The following is a 22954-nucleotide window of genomic DNA, read 5'->3' as shown; positions in this document are numbered from 1 at the left end:
AGTCACTCTGGCTGAAGGAGTAAGTGCAGCAGAGTCTTGGAGCAGAGTTTAAACTGCAAGTTTTAAACAATGGTCTTGTTCTAGTTGTAAATGTAAAATTTATAAGTAACAAGCAAGTAAACAAGTAAAAGCACTCTCAGAACTAGCTTTGCTCTAAATAATCTACTCAAATACAGCAACTAGGATAGTTATAATTAATTATCTCTTTTAGACCTCTGTCTAAAAGAAGTATTGTGACTCAGAACTCCATCAAAGCACACATGCAAAAAGTCAAACCGCTGACACAATCATAATGGCCATTCAACAAGGCTACAAGGACGTGTGTGATTCAGTTTGATCAGAGTTTTTGCCAACCAAGGACATGGTTATTATTCGGTTTTGAATTTACTGAGGCAAATTTCAATAGATACATGAAGAAGCCTAGAATCCTCATGGACAATGTGGAATTGACCTGTGCATTTCTATTGTCTAAATCTCTTTGCCCTGTCAAATCCCAAACTCCCTTGTCTCATATTTGTAATTATTTTCTTCACCATTTTCCCTTCCTCTCTCATCCCTCCTTCATTCTCATCTCCCTCTCTCACAATGTTTATTTCTTTCCTTCTTCCTCATACTGTCTCCTCCTCTCCCATCCTCCCCTGTTCTTCGAGCGTGTGTAGCTCTGTAATAAATTGTTAGATTGTATAATATATTTTTGTGTTGTCTGTAAATTCATGCACTACCTTGGCTAGGTCTCCCCTGAGAATGACTTCATTAAATTAAAACGTAATTAATAAGGTTGTTGAAATCAAGGCACAGGATTGACACAAACTGGCATGGCCCTGCTGTGCTCTGCAATGTTAATCAAAGTTAAGGCAGATACTACAGGGAAATGATGGCTCGTGCATTTTTCATGCACCTGTAGTCCGCCTGTGTAAACACAAGCCATTTCATGGGACTCTGCAGTTCATCTGTGATGCAGAGCAGGCATGCTCTGACCTTGGTGGGCTTACCTACCATTACGTACGCACAGACACACACACAATTTGGATGCACGCACACACGCGCGCGCTGACAAAGGCCGGCACTCTGCCTCTCTCTCTCTGCTTCTCTCTCATCAACAGTCTCTCTCACACACACTACACACAAACACAAACACACAGATACACAAAATCACTCACCCTTGCCCATTTGAATTAGGACTAATAAGCAGGTGAATTGTTTGTGGAGGTTGAACCATTTGCAGTGACCTTGGCTAACTGTGGTTGGCAGTCTGGGTTGCTACACGACAGCAGAGCCAGTAATAAAGGTACTGGACTAGACATTACTGCTATTTCATTTAGTATATTTTTATGTCCTGCCACAATGTCCTGGTACATCTCAAGGTGATTATGGCGGGACATTAGGAAGCTCAAGTGCCTCTTGTTTAGCATAGTGGGGATTAGTAGAAAATAATATCGGTAAATAATAAATAATTAGGTAAATAAATAAATAAATAGATAAGTAAATGTGTATCTCCAACAGATTACGAGTCCAATAGTGTACATCTTTAAATTCAGGGGAGACAAATAGACTGTTAAATTAAAGCAAATTCTTTAATCAATCCGTGTTATATTAATTATCCCTCATAGTACTTTATCCATTTTGTCCATCTTTTCTGAAATGTCCCTAAGCTTCCTTTCATTTTATAAGTAAGCTGCCCGCACCTGTTCCACTAGTTCTCTCCATTGAGGACAGATGTTCTGAAGCCAGTTTTCAGTAATTAATGTAACAGCAACAGCCCTCATTATTCTCAACAGATACTCACAATTTCCACTGGCATTTTCCCCAGTAATACAAAATGAAAATTCATAGCAAAATAAATGTTTACCAATGGCTTTAATCTCTGTATATGTATACAGGTCCAAAATGGTTTTAATACAGAACAGAACCAAAAGATATGACTAAAATTTGCATGATCTCCTCCACATTTCCGCTAGCATTTGGAAGATACATTTAAGTTAAGTTAAGTGTTAAAACAAATTGGATCTGTATCTTCCAGGCATATTTCTCCAAAAATGAGAGGCTGTAGTTTTATTTGTTCTTATACAGGTTTCTTCCCACTTAGTTTTAGCTTTCTTACGTTTTTTTTTAAATATCTTATAAATAGTAGCAGTTTGATGTTTTACATAAGTCATTGTTGTAATTTTTAAGCATAAACCCTGTGAGAGGATGTAAGCTGTGTGTACTTTTTGTTTGAATGTCACTTTTTTGTATATAGCTCCTTACCTGGAGGCATCTATAAAAGTGGGAATGCGGGAGATCATATCTTTGCTTCAGCTCTTCAAAAGAAACAAACCCTTTGTCATTCAAATTCATTTTCCAAATACGTCTAAACGTTTATGAGCCTGAATTGCAAAAACATTATCATTTGGATTGAAATGAGGATCTCTTTTTATCTATGGTACTATCAAACAGTCTTTTTCCATTTATTTCACCCAAAGCTTTAAGTGTGTTTCTAACCCAGATATTTATGATTGTTTTAATCTTGAAGCTTTTCAAACAGAAAGGTAATGTTTTGACAAGTCCATTATCAGCATCTAACTCTATTGATCTCCACTTTGCTTGGGAGCCCTCAATGAACCAAGTTCTCATACTTTGAATCTGGGCAGCAAAATAATAGTTTTGCAAATTTGGCACAGCTAATCCCCCCTTTCCTTTTAGATAACTGAAGCACTTTCATTTTCACCCTAGGCTTTTTACCAGACCATAATAAATTATTTAACATCCTATCCCACTTGAATACAGGTTTAGCTGTATTAAGGAAGAGTCTGAAACAAGAACAAAAAGCAAGGTACATTCTTACACAATCTGTCAATGACATAGGCACCATCGTCCATCTATTTCCTTTTGTTTAGCTTGAGTTTTTACCTTTAATTGATCAGCGAATGCTTCATAATTCAACATATATATGGGGTCCAAATCTTAAAGTTAATTCCTAAATATTTTATTTTGTCTCGTCCCATTTCCATATTTCTCTTTCAAAGTATTGGTGAATTGGTCTCACTTAAGGTTTCACATTTCTGCATATTTCATTTATATCCAGATACATGGCTAAAATCTATGATTTTTTGCTTGACCACTTGCAGTGATTTCTCAGTGTCTTGTAAATAAAGAACCACGTGTGCAGCTGCTAAAGGTCCAATGCTAAGAACAAATATAAGAGGAGACAGGGGATCCCCTTGTTTTGTCCCTCTTTGTAACTCAAATCCACTTGAGAGGGTACATTCATTGTAGCCATTTGACAAAAGTGTCATGAAATCCAAAAGCCCTGCACGTTGCATAAAGATATGGCTAGGATAAATGCCTTCTCAGCATCTAATGTGAGAACCATTGTCTGACCAGATGTTCTATTTGCATAGTCCATTACATTTAATATTTGTCTTATGGCGTCAGTTAGTTGTCATCCTGTAATAAAGCCAGTCTGGTCTGGATCAGTAATCTCACCAATGATCCTATAAGCGATAACAAGCTATGATACCACTTAGCAATCGTTGGCCAACTAATTGTCATATGCGAGTTGCAATCAGTAGGTTCTTTACCCTCTTTATGAATTACAGTAATTATTGAATTGCTCCATGTGACACCCCATTGTGCATGTTCTAAATCCCAAATAAAGTCTTTACCAAAATAGGAGAAAGTTCCTCTTTAAACTCATTATAAAATTCTCCAGTAGAGCCATCACTCCCAGGACATTTATCAGATTTTAACTTTTGTATTTGTATCTGTGCTGTTGCTGATCTTGGCCAGGTCTCCCTCAAAAAAGAGGGTATTAATCTCAGTGGGTCTTCCTGGTTAAGTAAATGTTAAATAAATAATAAAAAAAAATAAAAATAGCTGACGCTCGACTCAACAAAACTTTTTTTATACAGTTTGGGTACAGACTCATGGATATACTGAATCAGGAAGGAATGTTCACAAGAATATTCTTGAAGGATAATTCCGGTTATTTTCAACTTGGGCCTTATTTTCCTAGTTTTTGCCATCGCAATGATTGATTGTGTTCAAATGTCATCACTCACTTCACTGCAGAGCTTTATGTACCTCCAGTTTCCCGGGATCGCTGATCTCCAATACACACCGAAAGGGCCAAAGCAATCTCCAACAGTAGTACCCCAAAAAAGTGATTAAGGGAGCAGCCACACTGACCTGTCAGGAAACAAAATTTTTGACGGATAGATTTCCAGTAATTCCACACAAAGAAGGTGGGTGACTTAGTGAGAAGAGGAGGAGGGGGAGATACAGGGGAGAGAGGGAAGCAGAAACAGAGGACAAGGTGAAATTGGGTGACAAAGATGGGGTGAACCAAGGGTTGTTCACTCCTTGTGGATCAATGGTCTAAGGCCTCTCTCTCTCTCTCTCAATCTGTCCTGTCTCTCTCTACTGTGTACTGGCCAAAAAAATAAGGGAGTGGAGGGACAAGGGAGAGAGAAGGAGATGGAAACAGAGATAGGGAGAGAGAGAGAGAGAGAGAGAGAGACAGAGAGACAGAGAGGGAGAAGGAGGGAGACAGAGATTGAGAAAGGCATGATGGAAGAAAGAAGAGAGGACTGGAAGATGGAGTTAGCATTAAGTCTGTCTGGTGTTGTGTTTATTCAAATCCTGTTACTACTGCAGTGGAAAGAGAGAAATAGCTAGAGAGGTATGAGAGATGGTGAGAGAACAAGAGGGAGGTAGAGAAATGAAATAAGAAGGAGGTCTGCAGGGAGAGACTAGCTGGGAAGTTGTTCCTGAAAGCTCATTTTGCGCTCTCCCACCAGCTCTCAGTGCAAAGTGAAGCACGCTGCATTCTGAGGCTGTTGTCAATATGTTTGCCAGAGCGAGGGGCAGGCACATCTAGCCATGAAATATAAAAGCTGATGGAATCACAGAAAATATGCAAACAGGAACTGTAGTTCTCATGAGTCTGCAGTCTGGTCCCAACCGCCAATATTGTGTACTTGTTTCTGTCTGTCTGCTTGTCTGTCTGTCTGTCTGTCTGTCTGCTCTCGTTTTAGTGGTTCTCTCTATGCGCAGCTCATTCCTATACCCAATTATTTCCCTTTCATTTCCACCCACCCATTCTATCCTCCTGTTTATCACTGATGCGGCTCTCACCTCATATTGTATGCACTCCTCTTCTCTCCTCTTGTTCCGTCCCATCTATTTTCCCCTTCCTCTCTCCTCTCCTCTCCTCTCCTCTCCTCTCTCCTCTCCTCTCCTCTCCTCTCCTCTCCTCTCCTCTCCTCTCCTCTCCTCTCCTCTCCTCTCTCTTCTCCTCTCCTCTCCTTCTTCCCTTCCCTCCTCTCCTTTCCTCTCATCCTCTGTCCTCCTTTGCTTTCTTTAGTTCAATTTAATGGGCTTTATTGGCATGACATTTGACATGTTGCCAAAGCACATTTAAATAATAATGTAGCAATAATAATGTAATTTACATAATGAAAAGAAAATGCCAAAAGACTGGCAACAACCAAAATGAACAAAATCTAAGTGCAATCCAGTTATCAGCATGTATTAACTAAGAATTAGTACATGGAGGTATGAGGACTAATGGTACTGGTATATGACAAGTTCAAGACAAACTGTTTTGTATCTTTTTGGGTAATGTTGATATTCCACTTGTTGTCTCTTGAGTTGTGATAGAAAGTTACACACCTCAGAGCCAAAACTATGAATTCTAGGACATTTGCTTCTCATTTGTGAGATTCAGAAATTTAGGGTGATATTTTCCTGGTGTTGGAAATAATTTAATTTGTTTGTATGTTGTGTACTCTCTGTTACGAAGTGAATTTGTGTCTCTGTTGCTTCCTCATCACAATGGGAGCACAATCTTTTGTCTCTTGGTAGTATGGTTTTTTATCATTTACGGTGGCCAGATTGGCCAGATAGTCTGTCTATTTGATGTACTTCAAGTTTACATTGTGAGTTTGAAATTTCAGGCCAATAAGTAATAACGATAACAACAACAACAACAGCAGCAGCAGTAATAATACAAACTTTATTTATGTAACACTTTTCCAAACAATTGTCACAAAGTGCTTCACAAAACAAAAAGATAAATGAATAGATACAATAAAAGAGTGGATTAAAAAAGGAGAGAGAAATGAGAATAAAAAATAACAAAGGAAAAATACAACAAGGTTAAAACAGGACATAAAAAGAACTATATGAATGCTTTCCTGTACACGTGTGCTTTGAGAAGTGATTTAAAAGATGCCACTGATCTGGCTAGCCTGAGCTCCTCTGGCACGGCGATTCAAAGCTTCGCCGCTCTGACAGCAAAGGCTCGGTCACATTTTGTAACAAGCCAAGTCACTGGAACAGCCAGCAGGCCTCTGCCAGAGGAGCTCAGGCTGAGCTGCGGCTCATAAGAGGTTAACAGGTCTGACATGTTGCTGGGAGCCAAACCTCGCTGTGCCTGAAAAGTTATCAGTAAAACCTTAAAATAAATTCCAAAACTAACAGGAAGCCAGTGTAGAGCTGCTAAAATGGGGGTGATGTGATACAGTCTTCTTGATTTTATTAAGAGCCTTGCTGCTGAAGTTTGAACTAACTGCACCCGGGAGAGGGAAACTCTGAATCAAGCAAGGAGTAGAGGGAATTGCAGTAGTCTAAATGTGACAAGATAAAGATATGGATAACTTATGTGAGCTGGGCAAAGAATAAAGAAGGCCTTATATTGGAAATATTTTTTAACTCATTGAACAAGCGTCTTAACCTGAGTTCTGAAACAAATACCACACCCAACAACACTTAACTCAGACTGTATTTTTGGTAAGTTGGAGGACATTTTGGGACATATCTGAAAGGCAAAGGGTGCTGGATAGGGATGGAGAGTCGACTCCAAATGAGTTGATTCTTGGTTCCATCACGTCGATTCTGAGAATCAATTCTACTAATAAACAGAATTAGAGTCGACTCCTGTTGCAATCTCAACTCCAAAAGAAAATTTGTAATGACTTCATCAATTGGACAAACAACAAAACTTGTTGAGCTAACCAGACTTTATAAAACATTTGTACCAAGTTTTGTACCATTTTGGTACCGTTACCGTTTTGTTGTACAACATTTTTGTGTTGATTTTAATTTGGAACTTGGAATCAAATCCATTACAAGGAGTTGGAATCGGAATCAACTCCAAAAAATGTGGAATCGTCCATCCCTGTAGTGCTGGAGTCTCCTGGTTTTATCTGTACATACATCTGTGTGCTGAGAGAGAAAAGTGCATTTGATTTTATTACATTTATTAAATAAAAACATGATGTTTTGGTCTCTCAACCTTAAATCCCGCTGCTGTCATTGCTCCCGTTTGATATAAATAAATGTCTGACCGGCCAGTACCTCGTATTTTAGCTCGGTATGCCCGTAATATTACAGCTCCAGTAGGTTCCATTTGATATATGATATATATTATGTTGGTGTTATATGACATATGATCTTTATCCTGCTCTGCTCCACCTTCCTCTTCCGATGCGACTTGCATCCCAATGACGTCACTATTCCACTAAGAACATGGGGAACTGCAGTCCCTGCTGGTTAGGTACATTTAGTGGCATGGAATATTTCCCATCTGCATCCCCTCCTGTCTTTACAGATGCCGCTCCTCCTGCTGGTTTTGGGGGGTCATATTATACACTGGTTCTCTGGTGTTGCCAAATGAGTTGCTATCACTGAAAGCAGAGCTCAAGTCTGTTGCCCTTTTCAAATTATATCTGATAGTTAAAGCCTGCCCACTATGGCGCTTTCAGTGATCCAGAAACGATCATGATGTTTTGCGACAATGAAGCAACCGTTAATATTTCAAAGGCTGCTCTTCAATGCCCATTATTAGCAGTCTAATTAGACATTTAGCATGGACATGGACATGCAATTTCCTGCTGGGCCCTGCACATATCCTGAGTAATGAGAATAGCATAGCCAATGCTCTATCGCTCAAATCGCTTTAAATTTCCGGAATTCAAACCCTGTGACGTGAAATGGCGGGTGCTCCACGACACACATAGTTTTCTCACATACTGTAGGTAGTATATCCCTTGTTGGGTATTACTCTGTTAAACTTGGGCCAACTATGGGATGGCCACATAGCAACTCGTGCCTGGGCAGCCTGGCCCACACATAGAAAGTCTCACATAATCCTAGATTGACCAAGTCAGGTCCAGAAGGCAACAGCTTTGCATTTCGTCATGCCATCTCCCTTCAGAGAGACAAAGTGGGATATCGGCTTGGTTGTATGGAGGGCGCTCCACTGGCACACATAGTGTAGCTGGCTACCAAAGCTGCTAGGCCGCTGGTCCTCTGCCACCCATGAACACCATTTGTTTCAAAATCCTGATTGCTCATAAAACAAATGGGCTCCAGTGCTTGTGTATGCTTGGCTAAATGTGCTGAATTTCGTACTATCGAACTTGAATTGGCCTAGACGTTACTTGCTCTCGCATTCAGGATATCAGCTCCACTATACACATAGTTTTTTTTCCTTAAGTAGATAGTATATTCCTTGTTGGCAGCTTCTCTCCTAAACTGGGTCAACTAAGGGATGGCCACACAGGGGTTGGAGCCTGGCTTACACATAGGTCTCACATAAGGCTAGAATAATCAGGTAGTCAGGTAATAATCAGAAGTGCAACAGCTTTGCATTTCATCACGGTCTCTTCCTTCAGAGAGACAAAATTGGATATTGGCTTGTTGTATGGCGGGTGCATCACCAGTAGACAATGTGTAGCTGACATCTGATTCTAAGGTAGTGTTTGATCCCTGATGAGATTTTGATCCCTGCTTGCTCTCACTTTTCACTGCCTTTAAATTACGCTTCACAGGGAGTGATATGGAACAGAGCCTTGACAACAAAATAAAATCTGTATTTAAATTTATTCTGCAAGAAGTGAAGCTTGCGAAGCTACTTCAGGCAGACCACTTGAGTGGTGCTGCAGCTCTGGATCAGGTGATGTGTCAATAATAAAAACAATATCTTTTAGGAGGGAGTTAATAATTGATAGTCACCGGTTACAGTGCATCCTCAAATCTGCAGAAAGGATCATGGGAGCCTATCCACCCTCCATGTTCTGTTCATCTCCAAAGCCAGGAAGAGGATAGGGAAAATCACCCTCGCACCCTGCCCATCACATATTCAAACTCCTTCCCTCTGTTGAATAGCTGTACATTTGTTTATAACTTTAAATAATACCTATTTTGCACTATTGCATACATTTGCACTGTTTATACCCTTAGCATCCTGCACTGATGCCAGATTAATGACTCTGACATTATATGTGTACATATTGTCGTTATATGTGCATATATATGAATGCATGTATATGTCTTAGTGTATTATGGAAGTATACATGTGTGTGGTAGGTGTTAGTGTTATGCATGTATGAAAGTAAGAAACAAGGGCTTTTAACCAATGTCAAATTCCTTGTATGTGTGCATACTTGGCCAATAAAGCCTGATTCTGATTCTGATAGGAAGATGAGTGGGATGATATTTAATGTTACCTGACAGAATACGCTCTAGTGAAAATCCCCAAAACAGGTTTGAAGGTTTACACACTTATCAATCCAAATTTACTATGAAAACACTATGAAACCATTAGCCAGTAAACCAACTAACATGTTACGGTCTGTATCATTGCCAAGGTAGGACACATTTGAAACTCAGGCTTCAAAAACAAAGATATGGACTTCCCATCTGCTACAATACAAATTGTGTTGCAGGTTTTAGATTTTGGCTCTGTCATATATCTGACTTCCTTCTTTATAGATTCCTTACCTAACACAACAGAGAAAGTTATTTTTCAGAAGGTAAGATTTAAACCAATTCAAAGCTGTCAATGAGCCCTACCCAGTTTTCCAGGCGATCAGGCAGTATGATGTGATCGACCATGTCAAAAGCTGTGTAGGCTGGACAATGGCATGTTTAAAGTAAGATAGGACCATACCAGAAGTCAGTGAGCTATTTATGATAAATATAATGTTTGGGTCAATGGTACCTAGGATGTCTTTTAGCAATTTGGTCACAATATTTGTGAAATAATGTCTACTAGGGTCTGAAGGTAAATTTGCTCAGAAATAAAAGATACAGGGCAACCTAATATTCTCCACCTTATCAGAGAAATACAAGTGATGTATTTTTGTTTTTCTGCGGTGGTTTTTGGTTCGGCTTAATTTTGTTAGGAGTGTTTTTTGAGTGATAGTGTAATAGTCTTGAGGCGGTGGAAGTTGGTGATTTTACCAGCTGTTAGGTCACCCAGTCTCAAGGTTAAGATAGCTAATGGTACTTTCTCTGCTCAACTCTTGAAAGGCAAGGACTTTATTTTTGATATGAGGTCATCTTCTCATGTCCTTTCCTCTCATGTCTCCTTTAATCTCTCAACTCCCCTGCTGCTCTCCTCACCTCTCCTCTCCCACCTTCCTCTCCTCCCATCTTCTTTCCTCTCAACTCTCTTCTGTCCCTCTGCTCTCTCATCCTTTCCTCTCCCATCTCCTGCTCTCCTCTCCCATCTCCTCTTCTTTCTACGTCTCTTATATATTCCTCCTCTGTTTTTCCTCTCTCAGAGTGAGGACCTTCCCTAAGGAGTCGGCCTTACTGGGGAGGGACACGGTTCGAGCGCTGATGTACTATGCCTTGAAGGTGTGGAGTGACATCGCGCCACTTAACTTCCACGAGGTGGCGGGCAGCGACGCCGACATTCAGATCGACTTCACAAAGGCCGACCACGACGACGGATACCCCTTTGACGGGCCGGGGGGCACCGTGGCGCACGCCTTTTTCCCCGGAGAGAGGTTCACAGCTGGGGACACACACTTTGATGATGATGAGGCCTGGACCTTCAGATCACCAGGTGAGGAATGATGCCTGGTCAACAATACTATCTCTGTATGTTTTCAGGTGTGTGTGTGTGTGTGTCTGTGTGTGTCCCTATGCCCTTATTTGTATATACATATCATGTTTTGTATATGTAGTTTTTGTGTTTCAGTGCATGCATATGTATGTATACACATGTATATTTGTGTGCTTGATTATATCTGTGTGTGTGTGTGTGTGTGTGTGTGTGTCACATGCCATCAGCCCATTAGTTAATGAAGGATCAGATATAGTCTACCCCCCCCCCCCCACACACACACACACACACACACACACACACCTCCCTCCTCCACCCTCACCACCCCTTCATTAACTCCCTCTCTCGCTCCCTCAAAATCAAAAGAGAGGGCGAAAAAGGGAAGGGGAGTGAGTGAGAGTGAAGGATGAAGAGAGGGGGAGGGAGGGATGCTCTGGGAGAGATTTGGCTGAAACATCTCTCACAGACTCCCAAAGTAGGCTAAAAAATTAGGAGGAGGCAGGAAGTGTCTAGAATAGCTAAAGACGAGGGAGAGAGCTTGAAAACTGTGTTGAGTTTCCACACCATCTAAGGCTGATACACCCAAAACTAGAACGCAGACTGTCAAATTTTGGACCCAAGCTGTGCTTCTACCCTTTGTTCATGTTCCAAATTTTACAATTAATATTTAATTTGTTGGAAATATGAATATAACATACAGTGGACTCAGATAATGGACTCAAAGTAGTGGCTAATCCAGTGGTTGGTTATTATCAGAGCTTATTGTGAGGCCTTGAATCCTTCCTTCCATTCTCCCCAACTGCAGTCAATTTGCAATTGAGACCTAAAGGATCAATCTGCCCCAATACACAACTGATACACAATTCACTTATTGCTATACACCACTGTGTCCAAAAAGTGTTTTTTCAGGAACTAGGAAAATAATTTTAATGTTTACTTGAGGTCTACATTGACAGACATTTGTTTTGTTTTTTGGGTTTTTTTTAGTATTGTGAGTCCATAAAGTCTCTTAACACATGAATTATCATTTAAATTCCTTGTGATTTATGCATCAAAAAGAAAAGGACCAAAATTTGTTATTAAAGTAGCTTCACCTGAAAGCAAAATGTTGTTTCTGTGATTTCTGACAGTCAGTACGTGACATGAATATGCCTCTCCCAAACCTAGAAACAAGAGAAACAAGACTATAATCTGTAATGTCAACAAACAGCTGCTCAAATCACAATCAATAAAATATTGATTTTGTCACACTGACACAGTGATGAGATTTCCAGGGTTATGGGCACAGTGTGTTCTGCAGAAATATTGGCACTATTATGAATTAAAGCTCAATTAGGTGTAACAACTCCAACAACAGAGTCCAAAAATTCAGTCCCTGTTTCTAGTGAAGGTCTATGATATACCACCTTTTGATATCACTCCTCTGAGGCTTATTGCTCTGGTTTCCATAGCAGAAAGACAGATGGTCATGTGTGCAAATACCATCACTGGTCAAATGAATAATGTGAATTTGGTTAAAGGATGGATTTTCACTTCTGTATCCACCAGACTGGCTCATATAGAACAAAATATTATCTCAGGTTACAAGGAATAATATGTGGAATTCTAGATTGTGGGGGATTTCTCCGCAAGACAGGCCCAAGGCAGGCTCATCACACGACTGAGACTAAAACCCCAGGCTGAAATACAATAAGAATATAAACACACAATAGATCCACAAGTCATTCTCTTTTCACTTTCCCCTGCCACAGGCAGGTCAGAGAACAGGGTTAGCTACAGCATAGCTTCTGCTGGGCTGGTAGACATTCACTGTCCTGCTGAATGACACTTCAGCAGTGCAGATGCTTTCTGTCATGGAGGCTGGAGCTTGGCAGTCAAATAAGACTATATACTATGCCACCCTGCTGGAAGATGGAACTTATAAGGGAGTGGAGGGGGGTGTGTGGGTGTGAGGCAGACTAGCCCAGCTGGTGAGTGTGTGATGGGTCCAGAACCTGCCTGGGCTTCCCCCCTCTGCCCTGTCAAGGCTGCGAACCATATGTTACAGGACAGCAGCTCAATCTGCTCCAATTAGCCCTCCCACCAGGCCACAGCAGTGGCGAGACAGGGGGCTGATGGGCCAGTGGCAGTCTCTCTGTGTGTGTGTGTGTGTGTGTGTGTGTGTGTGTGTGTGTGTGTGTGTGTGTGTGTGTGTGTGTGTGTGTGGGTTTGGATGGGGCAGTGTTGGGCACGCAACAGCTGCATAGATGTGGGCTTGGTTAATGGGAATAGTGAAGGAGGGAGGGGATGGAGGTGTGGAGAAGAGAGAAAAATGAAGTGGGACACAGAGGGGGTGTCAGAGGAATGACCTGTCTGTATGACATATTCTATTTCTCTCTCTATCATGATAGTCTGCTTCCAACCAAGTAATAAACTATATTTTTATAGCACTTTCCAAAACAGAGTTATTCATAGGTAATAACACATTCATTAGCCAGTAAGCTACACTACAAAAACGTCAGACAGGTAAAAACACAAAAAAAACACTTTTTATAAAATCCTGCCTGTAAAAAAGTAGTGATTTTAAAGACGATACATGTTCCATTAGGACCCACCTTCTGTCAATTACATCTCAATCAAATGAAATGTAAATTATGGCTTAAAATTGCCGCCCTCTTCTTTACTGGGGGTCATAATATTTAGACAGCATTTGTTATGAAATATTTACTTTGAAAAACAACTAATACAAAGAAAAATAGCAAATATCTCAAGCATGCCATAAAAAAAAAAAAAAAATGCCATAAAAGCACTGGAAAATGATACGCAGTGATGAAAAGCGGTAAGGGAATGCTGGAAATGAGTCAAAAACTTGAGAGAACTTGAGAGATGGATGTTGCTGGTTTCCATGAATCATCTTTCTCTGTTAAGAATTTATGTTTTCAAGGTTACTTCCTGCTTGTCATTCTTTCACACTGATAAAACTCTCATGGGTGAAATGTGCATCAAATAAATCAGACTTTTTCATCTGTAAAACAAGGACTTCTTTTACTTATAACTGTTGGATCTTCAGAAGAAAACTTGTCTCAAATGTCTTTAAAAAGGTCTTTTGTTGACTAATCAGCTCCCCAAAGTTTTCCCTAGCTGTATACCTGGTGAAATTCCCTCTTCTTCTGTACTTTGGGTTTGAAGGAGGTTAACCCACCTCCTGATTTTAATGCTTTGCTTGCCCTGAGTTTGCCCTTTCTCTTTGTTGACTACCAGACTGAGACTAGCAGATTGAAGCACTGAGGCAGAGGGAAGCAAGTTAATTAAACAACACTTAATTTCTTCAAGTCACACTCTGTCGGGCCCACCTTGCTGCTGTCTCACAGCCTGCTCCTCTGGCATCATCAGCTCGTCTCTAACTAAGACATTGTGTAAGCTGATGTCAATATCACTGCTTTTTTGTATTGTCTTGCTTGTAAGACAGGAGACTTTAAGTCCTGTTCCTACAAAGGTATCGTATTCCTAAATTGTTGTTCTTAGCAACTTTTTCAACAGCATGATAATCTCTTGAGAAGTGGTAAACTTGTTAGGTCAGCCCAGAAGCAGAAGGTAAAAAGTGAATGTTGGTTCTTTAGCAGATTGTGTAATGAGTAATATAATCTTCTTATGAAGGACCTTATCAGACAAATACGTAGCGGAGTAATTGCTTTTACTAATGCTTTATGCCCCCCACCACCACCACCCCCCACTCCCCCTTCTTCCAGTGCATTGTTCTCAGCAGGACCTTAAATCAGAGTCCTCCAAGGCCATCTTGTAATGTGCATAATTAGTATTAAATTGAAACTTTTCATTTTGAAAACAGCGGAGCTAGCGGAATATTAAGCGTCCCGTTTAGTGAACCAGTTCGCCCCTGCTGTTAGATTGATAGTTCAGATATCCATCTGGGTACATGAGAGGCGGGATCTTGGTGATGTCAAATAAGTGGAGGGCTGGAATTGCGGTTTTTGCTTCGACAGACAGCCTGCTTATGCAGACTGATTACTGTGACTGAAAGAAAAGCCTCATTAAGCAGGTTGTCATAACACAGTTACTTTGTGTGTGTGTGTGTGTATGTGTGTTTATGTGGTGAGTACTGCCACCACACCACACTGCCAGACCGATTATAACTATAGAGGTTAAAGTTATAACAATCATAAAACCACAATAACGCACACAAAAAGAACACAAGCACAATATGGAACAGAAAGCAGAACAACATAACACAACACCGCAGCAACATCCAGCACATGCACAAATACAACAAATAGCAATCTATTGTCAGTGATGTCACTCTTGACCGCCATATTGACCCCCAATTTGATTCCCAAACAATCTTTCACAGTTAGTGAGACAAAGTGCCTACCATCGCTATTTTATTAAATAACTCACCTTAGCGAGTACCAATTCAAATGCCTGTCACATGTTGTGCAATCTGTTGTAATAACTGTGTCAGGACAGAGTGGGGTGAAATTTTATTTTTGTCCTACTGATAAAAAGAGACGTGACATAGTAGCCAAAATTAATAAAAATAATGTTATCTTACCCGCCTGGTGATCAGGAACAACTGTGCAGTTTGTACGCCTTAAGGGTTTCACCGGAATATGTAGACGGGTTGTGAATAGGATGCAGCTGGTTATGTATATTTCATGAAACAACAGATCAGGGAATTTATCTGCAGATTTTAGAATTTATCTGCACCCCAGATTATATTGCTCCACAATCTGTTCTTCCATTTTTCTTCACGTCTTCCTATATATAAGCACATGTAAAGATAAGCTAAAAATAATATTATCCATATGTGTTTACTTTGAACTGATGTGGCTAAACTAACAAGAAGCTACCAAGAAACAAGAAACTAGAACTAGAAAAGAGTCTGGAAAAATATTCAAGAGTATTCAAATAAACCTTAGAACTAAGGATTCAGACACATATTAGTTAATGGCAAATGACACTCAACTGCAAAACTAAGCTGGGGTTTGACAATCTGTAAATATACTGTAACTCCACACAAACCTGGGTGATGCTAGACCACAATATTATGAGGATTCACATCAAATGGAAAGGATTTTCCTGAGCTAGCTGTGCTCCTGCTTCTTTTCATATATGTTACAGCATTCTTACTAAAGTTTAACCCCAGTGCCGGCAGCCATATTTTGTACCACAGTGGTTATATCCTACCACATCAGAGGGAGAGGTACAGCTTAATATACTGTATTTACTGTGCATCATACAAAGTACTTTTCAATATGTGTCAGTACTATATCTTATGATACCCTAAAGTCAATAACACTACGAGAAGTTGGACTAAAGTAAGTTCCTCTCTGAACATCTTCTGTACCATGCAATGATATAATTTGGCTTGTGTCTGTTCTGTCTGTCTCTCGCTCTCTCTGTTTGTCTTGCTCTTTCTCGCTCTCTCCCTACCATGGGGCCCTTCCTAAATTAATCTGGTTCATTCACCCAAATCTCTGAGCTCTGACTTTGTCCACAGGCATTAGGTCTCATCTGTCACCTCAGAAATGAGAGGGACAGAGACTGTAAATAAGATGACATGGTACCTGCTTTCTTCTGAACCTCTGTTCTCTCTATCCTTCCTTTTATCCACCCTTCCACTCTGCACCATGTGCTCCTGCAGATTAGAGTTGGCATTTGGCTTCTGAACATCCCAGGTGGCTACTGTAACCGTGAGCGCATGTCCCCTATTGTCCTTTGTTTTTGACTGAGCACAACAACGAGATGTTCCCAAGCCGAGGCCAACCTCAGGTTAACTGCATGCAGACTTGAGCCTTTCCCACCAAGGAACTCTAAGCTAGCTTGCCATAACACGCTAGCACTCCACATTTTTGCAAATCTAAATCTCCAAGCTGTAGGTTTTGTCTTGCTTAGCAGAGCCAGACAAGGAGGTTTTGGAGGCTTTTCCTTTTCTTTTTTTAGCTGAATGCCGAGGGAAATGTGCTTTGATAGCCTGCAGTCTCTTTAGGTGTGTTTCTGCACTCAGGTTTTTGATTGGCAGCCCAGGGGCTCAGGCAGTATTACCATAGTTATCTCACTATACCACATGCCTAACGGCATTTAAAGCCTCCAGAGCTGTCTGCCATGCCTCTTAACTTGCACCATATGGAGATGAGTCAGAAATGGGATAAACATACAAACAGGGGTTATGCTGGTTCTACATAAGTCACAAACTTTTAACAGCAAGGTGATCTCTAGTAAGGCTGCAGATGAGATAGTGGTGGTTGCAGTAAGGGAATTGATGATTTGAAGAAGGTGCTGTGTTACTTTGTCAGTGACAAAACATCTATTGTCATCTCTCATTCTGCCCCCTTTGACAATATCAACATCTCTCACTCTTCTTTCTTTCATTCCCTCTTGCTGCCCCACATGGGTTTAGGGTTGCTTTGGGGGAGGGGGTGGGAGGGTTTTGGCCCCAGGGTATACCATTTACTGGGTTTCTACATTATATCACATGACTCAAAGTACTTGCCTGTCGTTTTTAAAGCTGCAAATCTAGGCAAAAAAGTACATTTATATGAATGTAATTTGAATTTAGTTGGGCTATAGTTGGGCTCGTCTCTACACACAGTATTGGCTCTAGAACCAAACTTCTTGATAGGGGTTTGTCTCTCTACTTGGGAGTTGTCCAGGGTGAGAGGTGCTGGGTGGGTTTGAGGACACTCATGTGTCCCCGGCTGGCTGCTGCACAGTTGGAGTTTCTCCCGGTGGATAAGAGGGTCGCCTCAATGCGACTGCATCTTGCGGAGAGGAAATCTTTGACTGTTGTTTATGCGTACATGCCTACCAGCAGTTTGGAGTATTCTTCCAGCAGTGAGATGCTGGAGTGGGATGCTGGAGAAGGCTCCATCTACTTACTCCATAGTCCTCCTCAGAGACTACTGCTCATGTGCAGTGACTGGGATACCTGGAGGGTAGTGATTGCGAGCAATGGCCTCCCCGATCTCAACCTGAGTGGTGTGTTGTTGGACTTCTGCCCTAGCCATTAATTGTCCACAACAAACACCATTTCTGAACACAAGGAGGCTCATAAGTGTACATGGTACCAGAGCACCTTAGGCCAAAGGTCCATTATCGAGTTCGGAGTTGTTTCATCAGACCTGAGGCCATATGTTCTGGACACTTGTGTGAAGAGAGGGCCTGAGCTATCAACTGATCACCATCTGGTGGTGCGTTGAATCAGATGGCAGGGGATGCTGCTGGACAAGCCCGGTAGACCCAAATGTGTAATTAGGATTTGCTGGGAACACCTGGTAGAGGAATGTCTGGAATCATTTTAACTCTCACCTCCGAGCAAACTTTTCCTGTATCCGGACAGAAGTTTAGGACATGGAGTCGGAATGGAACCTGTTGAAAGTCTTATGTCATGGAACCTCATGTCATGGAAGCAGCTGCAAGGAGCTGTGACCAGAAGGTGGTCAGTGCTTGTCATGGTGGCAACCCAAGAGCCCAGTGGCAGACATGAGGGAGGCTGTCAGGCTGAGGATGGAGGCCTTCTGGAGGTACAGGCCATAAAGGCTGCAGCTGTGAAAGTTGCAGAAGCGAAAGAAATATGTGGGAGGAGTTTGGAGAGGCTCTGGTGGATGACTATCTGAAGGCCTCAAAGAGGTTCTGGAAAACCATTCGGTGACACAGGAAGGGAAGGACATCACCTAGGCTGTTCTCAGCAGAGGACTGGGAAACACTTACCTCAACTGGGGATATTGTTGGAAGCTGGAAGGAGCACTTTGAGGAAATCCTAAACCTGATAGACATGTCCTCTGGACAGAGGCAGAGCTGGAAGATTCAGAAGGGTCACGTTCAATGTGGCCATTGGACTCTGACAAGGATGCGCCTTGTCCTCTCTCCTGTTTGTGATATTCATGTACAATATATCAAGGCGCAGCTGAGGTCTGGAAAGTGGCCAGTTTTGGGTGGCATTTCTGCCACTTCATCAGAACCTTCATCAGAATGACTCCCATAGACACAGGAAACAATATATAGTCTACTATTCCAATCACAAACAAGTTCAGTTCAAATAATTAGGACATACAAATAACATACACAATCATCATGGAATACAGAAACATAAAACCACAGAGTCTAGAAAACTAAAGAAAATTGTGTTTTACTATATACACTATGCATTTCAAGTGTTTCTTTTATTTCCAAGTGTTATTTTTTTCTTTTTTTTGTGTTTATTTGAAATTATGTGCAAGGTTTTGATCTCTTTGTCTCCCACTGGCATCTTCATGAAGATAAGAATATGACTTGTACATCAATGTATCCATGTAACACTACATACACTAGCCCACATAATGCGTTTGCATCAAAGTCTTGACTTTGATCCTGCTAATGGAAACCTGAGGTTATCGTGCAAAAATATAATTTTCTAAACAGTATAAAAGAGAAGTATAAGATCATGCAGGTCAGGTAACAAACATCAGTTCTGAGGAATCCCCAGAATTGGTGATACATTTTTTTTATTGAAAACAGTAAAACAGACACAGAACTTGAACTTTCTTTGATTTTGTATTTATTTTACTTATCTACAAATGACTTCTGTCAGTGAACAAATAAATTCTGTCCACTTTCTTTTCTTCATCTATTCTTGCCTCCTCCTTGTTCTTCTTTTCTCTGGTCACCATCAAACCATCCATCCTTTCTCATCCACATTCCTTTTCTCTCCTTCCAACTTTTAGAGCTCTATTTTTGCGAATCAATGGCACACATCAGTGATTCACCAGCCAGTCCCTGACATCTATAGAGGATGCGGTCACCTTCACGGTACCCACTCCGTGCATACTGACAGTTCTATGTTGGATGACAATTATTCACGCGCCAGCCACATGCATATAGTTAGAATGAAAAGTGTTATATCTTATTGGTTCCTGCTTGAGGGAATTATATCAAATTATCATCCACAAAAACAGTTGGTAAACTCTTGGATATGATCTGTTCATGCATTCATCACTTGTTGAAGCCACGAAAATAGCACAGAACATGGCTGTGCTTTGCGCCGTGCGCTTTTGACCTTGTGTTAGTAGGCAGGCAAGGCAAGCACAAATCCCCATATTCCTTGACACCAAGATTGCACTATGGTGCTTGATTGTTACTGACACACCCCCTACTGCACCTCTCCTCCCACTTAGATGCAGTCAAATTCACAGCGAGTCACCAAAATAACAGGTGCAGGTGAGAAAAGAAATGTGTGCACCGGATGAAAATGCCACTTTACTGTCACAAAGCCACACCATGTGCCGTCTTGAAAATAGAGACCTTAATGGTCAGACTACTTTAAAAGCAGTTGGTTCCCTTTTTAGTCTCCATACTTCCTTCTTTCCTTTCCTCCAATCGTCCTTCAACTTCAATTTTTCTGTTTTTCTGTTTTTTCTTCCATCACTATTCAATCACCTTTCCTACATGTGTCTTTTTTCTTCTGTTTTGTATTTTACCTTTTTATTAGCTGCAACCAGCTGCTAGTATTGGTTTGTCTGTCAGTTCATCCGTCTGTTGGTCCATAGATCCCAAAAATTTCAAAAACTTTTGTGCTGATTTTGATTAACTATTTCTGTTGATTCCAAAGTCACATTGGCATGACTGATGGCTTGTTCGACTCAAGAGATACCTGTCAGTTGTTGATGTCATTGAAGGACCTCCCCTTTTCATGAATGGCTGTTTTTCAATCTATATCTAGATTGTCTATCATCTATATCTACATCCATTGAGAGTATTGAGATCAGCGATGGCGAGTATCCCGGTTATGATCGGGTTTTTGAAGTTTCCCGTTTTTGTGTTTGCGCATGTAAACATCATATCCCGATTTCAGAAACCTGGATAAGCCCTTATCCCGGTTTTGAGAAACCCGATTATGCTAGCTGGAGTACTCCGAAAGAAACCGGGATACTGTGGCATGTATACATCTTATCCCGGTTTCTGACCGCTGCTGACTACCTGCGCAGGCGCGGCTTCAGCCAAGTGATGTAACAGAAAAACACAAACAATGGCGGTAACGAGAGCATGTCACTTCTGGAGCGATGAGGAAACAGAGTTTTGTCTTTCGGTGATGAAAGAATTAAATATACTTGGCAGTTTGGATGGGAGAAAGCATTGAAATGCTGACCTATTCAAGTCTGTAGTATACAGACTACAGTACGCCGGTTTCAAGCATGTCAGGTCACGGTGGAAAATACTAAAGAAACATTACTACGTGGCCAAACATCAAAACAAAACAGTCAAATTAATTGAAGGTTAACAGTTACAGAGGAATATCAGATTAACGATTTCAAAATTGCCCGTTTGTGTTGTAAACATCACAGGCGCCTGCGCAAATGGCATGCAGTAATCAGTAACCGGGATACTAGTATTTATCATGTATACAGGGATATGAATAACCAGATTTCTCTGTGTTCCATGTAAACGCCATATCCCGAATATGATCAAAACCGGGATAAGCCTCATAACCGGGATACTCAAGTCCATGTAAACGCAGTCAATGACTCCCTGTCCTGCTTGGCTATTTTCATTGTCTGTATCTATTGATTCTAAAATTGTATTAATGATAACGATAATGAACTCAGTATGCAAGACTTCACTGATAAATGTATCCCCACACTGTATAAAATAATTGAAGAGTTATAAATTGTGTCAATGTGATGTGTAATAAGCTGTATTAGGATTTTTTATTTGGTTTCATAGAACCAATAAGCTGAAGCTTATCACAAAATACGTGTTTCTTCTTTTTTTTATCAATATAAAATATCAATTGACTAGTAAGCTGGACAACAACAACAGGAGCATTCATTGTAACTAGGCAATCTTCATGGGAAGCTCTAAAGACCAAATCGTGTTCATAGACTGCAACTACAGCATAGCACCGAGGAAACAAGGAAAAAAGGGATTGTGTGACCTTACCGCCATAATTCCATAATAGTTTCTCTGATCTAATTGCCTGCTCTACTAAACAGATCCAGGTAAAAAAAATGAGGGGGACAAATTTGCAAATTCCAAAAGTGGAGGGGACATGTCCCTCTGTCACTAGGGAAACCGTTGCCCAATCTGTCCCACTTTCTGTCTCACTCTCCTCTTTCTCTTTCTTTGACTTTGTCTGTTTTGAGGTGTTTTAGTCATTTTTCATCTTGTCATGGGACTCATTAAAGAAAGCCAAGTCTGTCTTTCTCTCTCTCTCTCTCTCTCTCTCTCTCTCTCTCTCTCAATTCAGTTCAAATCAATGGGCTATTATGCATGGAATGACACACTGTACATGTGTTCATATTGTCAAAGCATACAGCAACAAAACAACAAATACAACAAATGTAAGACAAGATGATTTAAGAAAAAGTCTTCTTTACATTGAATATTTTATAGTTTCTTTTTACATTACTGTATTATAATTATCAATCATAGCAATACATACACACAAATGTAATTAATTTTGAACTAGAAGTCTCAGTCTCTCTCTCTCTCTTTCTCACTCAGACTCCCATGGGATGGATCTGTTTGCGGTTGCAGTTCATGAATTTGGTCATGCCATTGGCTTGGTCCATACTTCAGCCATTGAGTCCATCATGAGACCGTACTACCAGGGTCCAGTAGGAGACCCTCTGAAGTATGACCTACCCTATGAAGACAAGGTCCGCGTCTGGCAACTCTACGGTATGGAGGAACATCCGCACACCTCTCTATATATGTGGTACTGTATGTGTGTGTGTGTGTGTGCGTGTGTGTGTGTGTGCGTGTGTGTGTGTGTGTATGTGACAGAGAGAGAGAGTTAGAAGAGGTGGGTAAGAGGTCAGGATTAGGAATCTCTGCTTCTGCTTCATGTCTGATTAATGCTGAAGAGTCTCAGTGAGTGTGTGTGTGTGTGTGTGTGTGTGTGTGTGCGACCTGTTTTTCTCCCTCCTCTCCTGTTTCTAGTCATCATTCTCCTCCCCTCCATCTCCTCATCTCCACCCTTCTCCTCCCTCTTGCCACTCATCTTCTCCCTCTCCTCCACCCATGTCATCACCTCTCCACCATCTTCCCTTCCACATCCTGAGAAGTACACCACTACTCATCTCTACATACACAGAATGCCCCTTTACCCTTCTGGCCATGCCCCATGATCCTCTTCTGTAATTACTC

The 22954-nt window shown here is 41.0% G+C and overlaps 1 protein-coding gene across 1 annotated transcript in view; it reads left to right on the top strand.

The window, feature by feature from the left end:
- Positions 1–22486, top strand: part of LOC139654700 (matrix metalloproteinase-17-like) — a gene marked incomplete at its 3' end in the record, with an annotated part of 83337 nt that extends 60851 nt beyond the window's left edge. Inside the window, exons 4-5 of the mRNA XM_071531842.1 lie at positions 10551–10837; positions 22310–22486. Coding sequence (XP_071387943.1) covers positions 10551–10837; positions 22310–22486 — 464 coding nt within the window. The remainder of the gene's footprint in view (positions 1–10550; positions 10838–22309) is intronic.
- Positions 22487–22954: the final 468 nt, after the last annotated feature.

The sequence above is a fragment of the Centroberyx affinis genome, unplaced genomic scaffold, assembly GCF_046629955.1.
Source record: "Centroberyx affinis isolate AG114_WGS23_722 - 3 ecotype Tasmania unplaced genomic scaffold, CSIRO-AGI_Caff_v1 ptg002142l_1, whole genome shotgun sequence".
Lineage (NCBI taxonomy): Eukaryota > Metazoa > Chordata > Actinopteri > Beryciformes > Berycidae > Centroberyx > Centroberyx affinis.
Note: the sequence above shows the minus strand (reverse complement) of the source record. Positions and strands in the feature narration are given on the sequence as shown.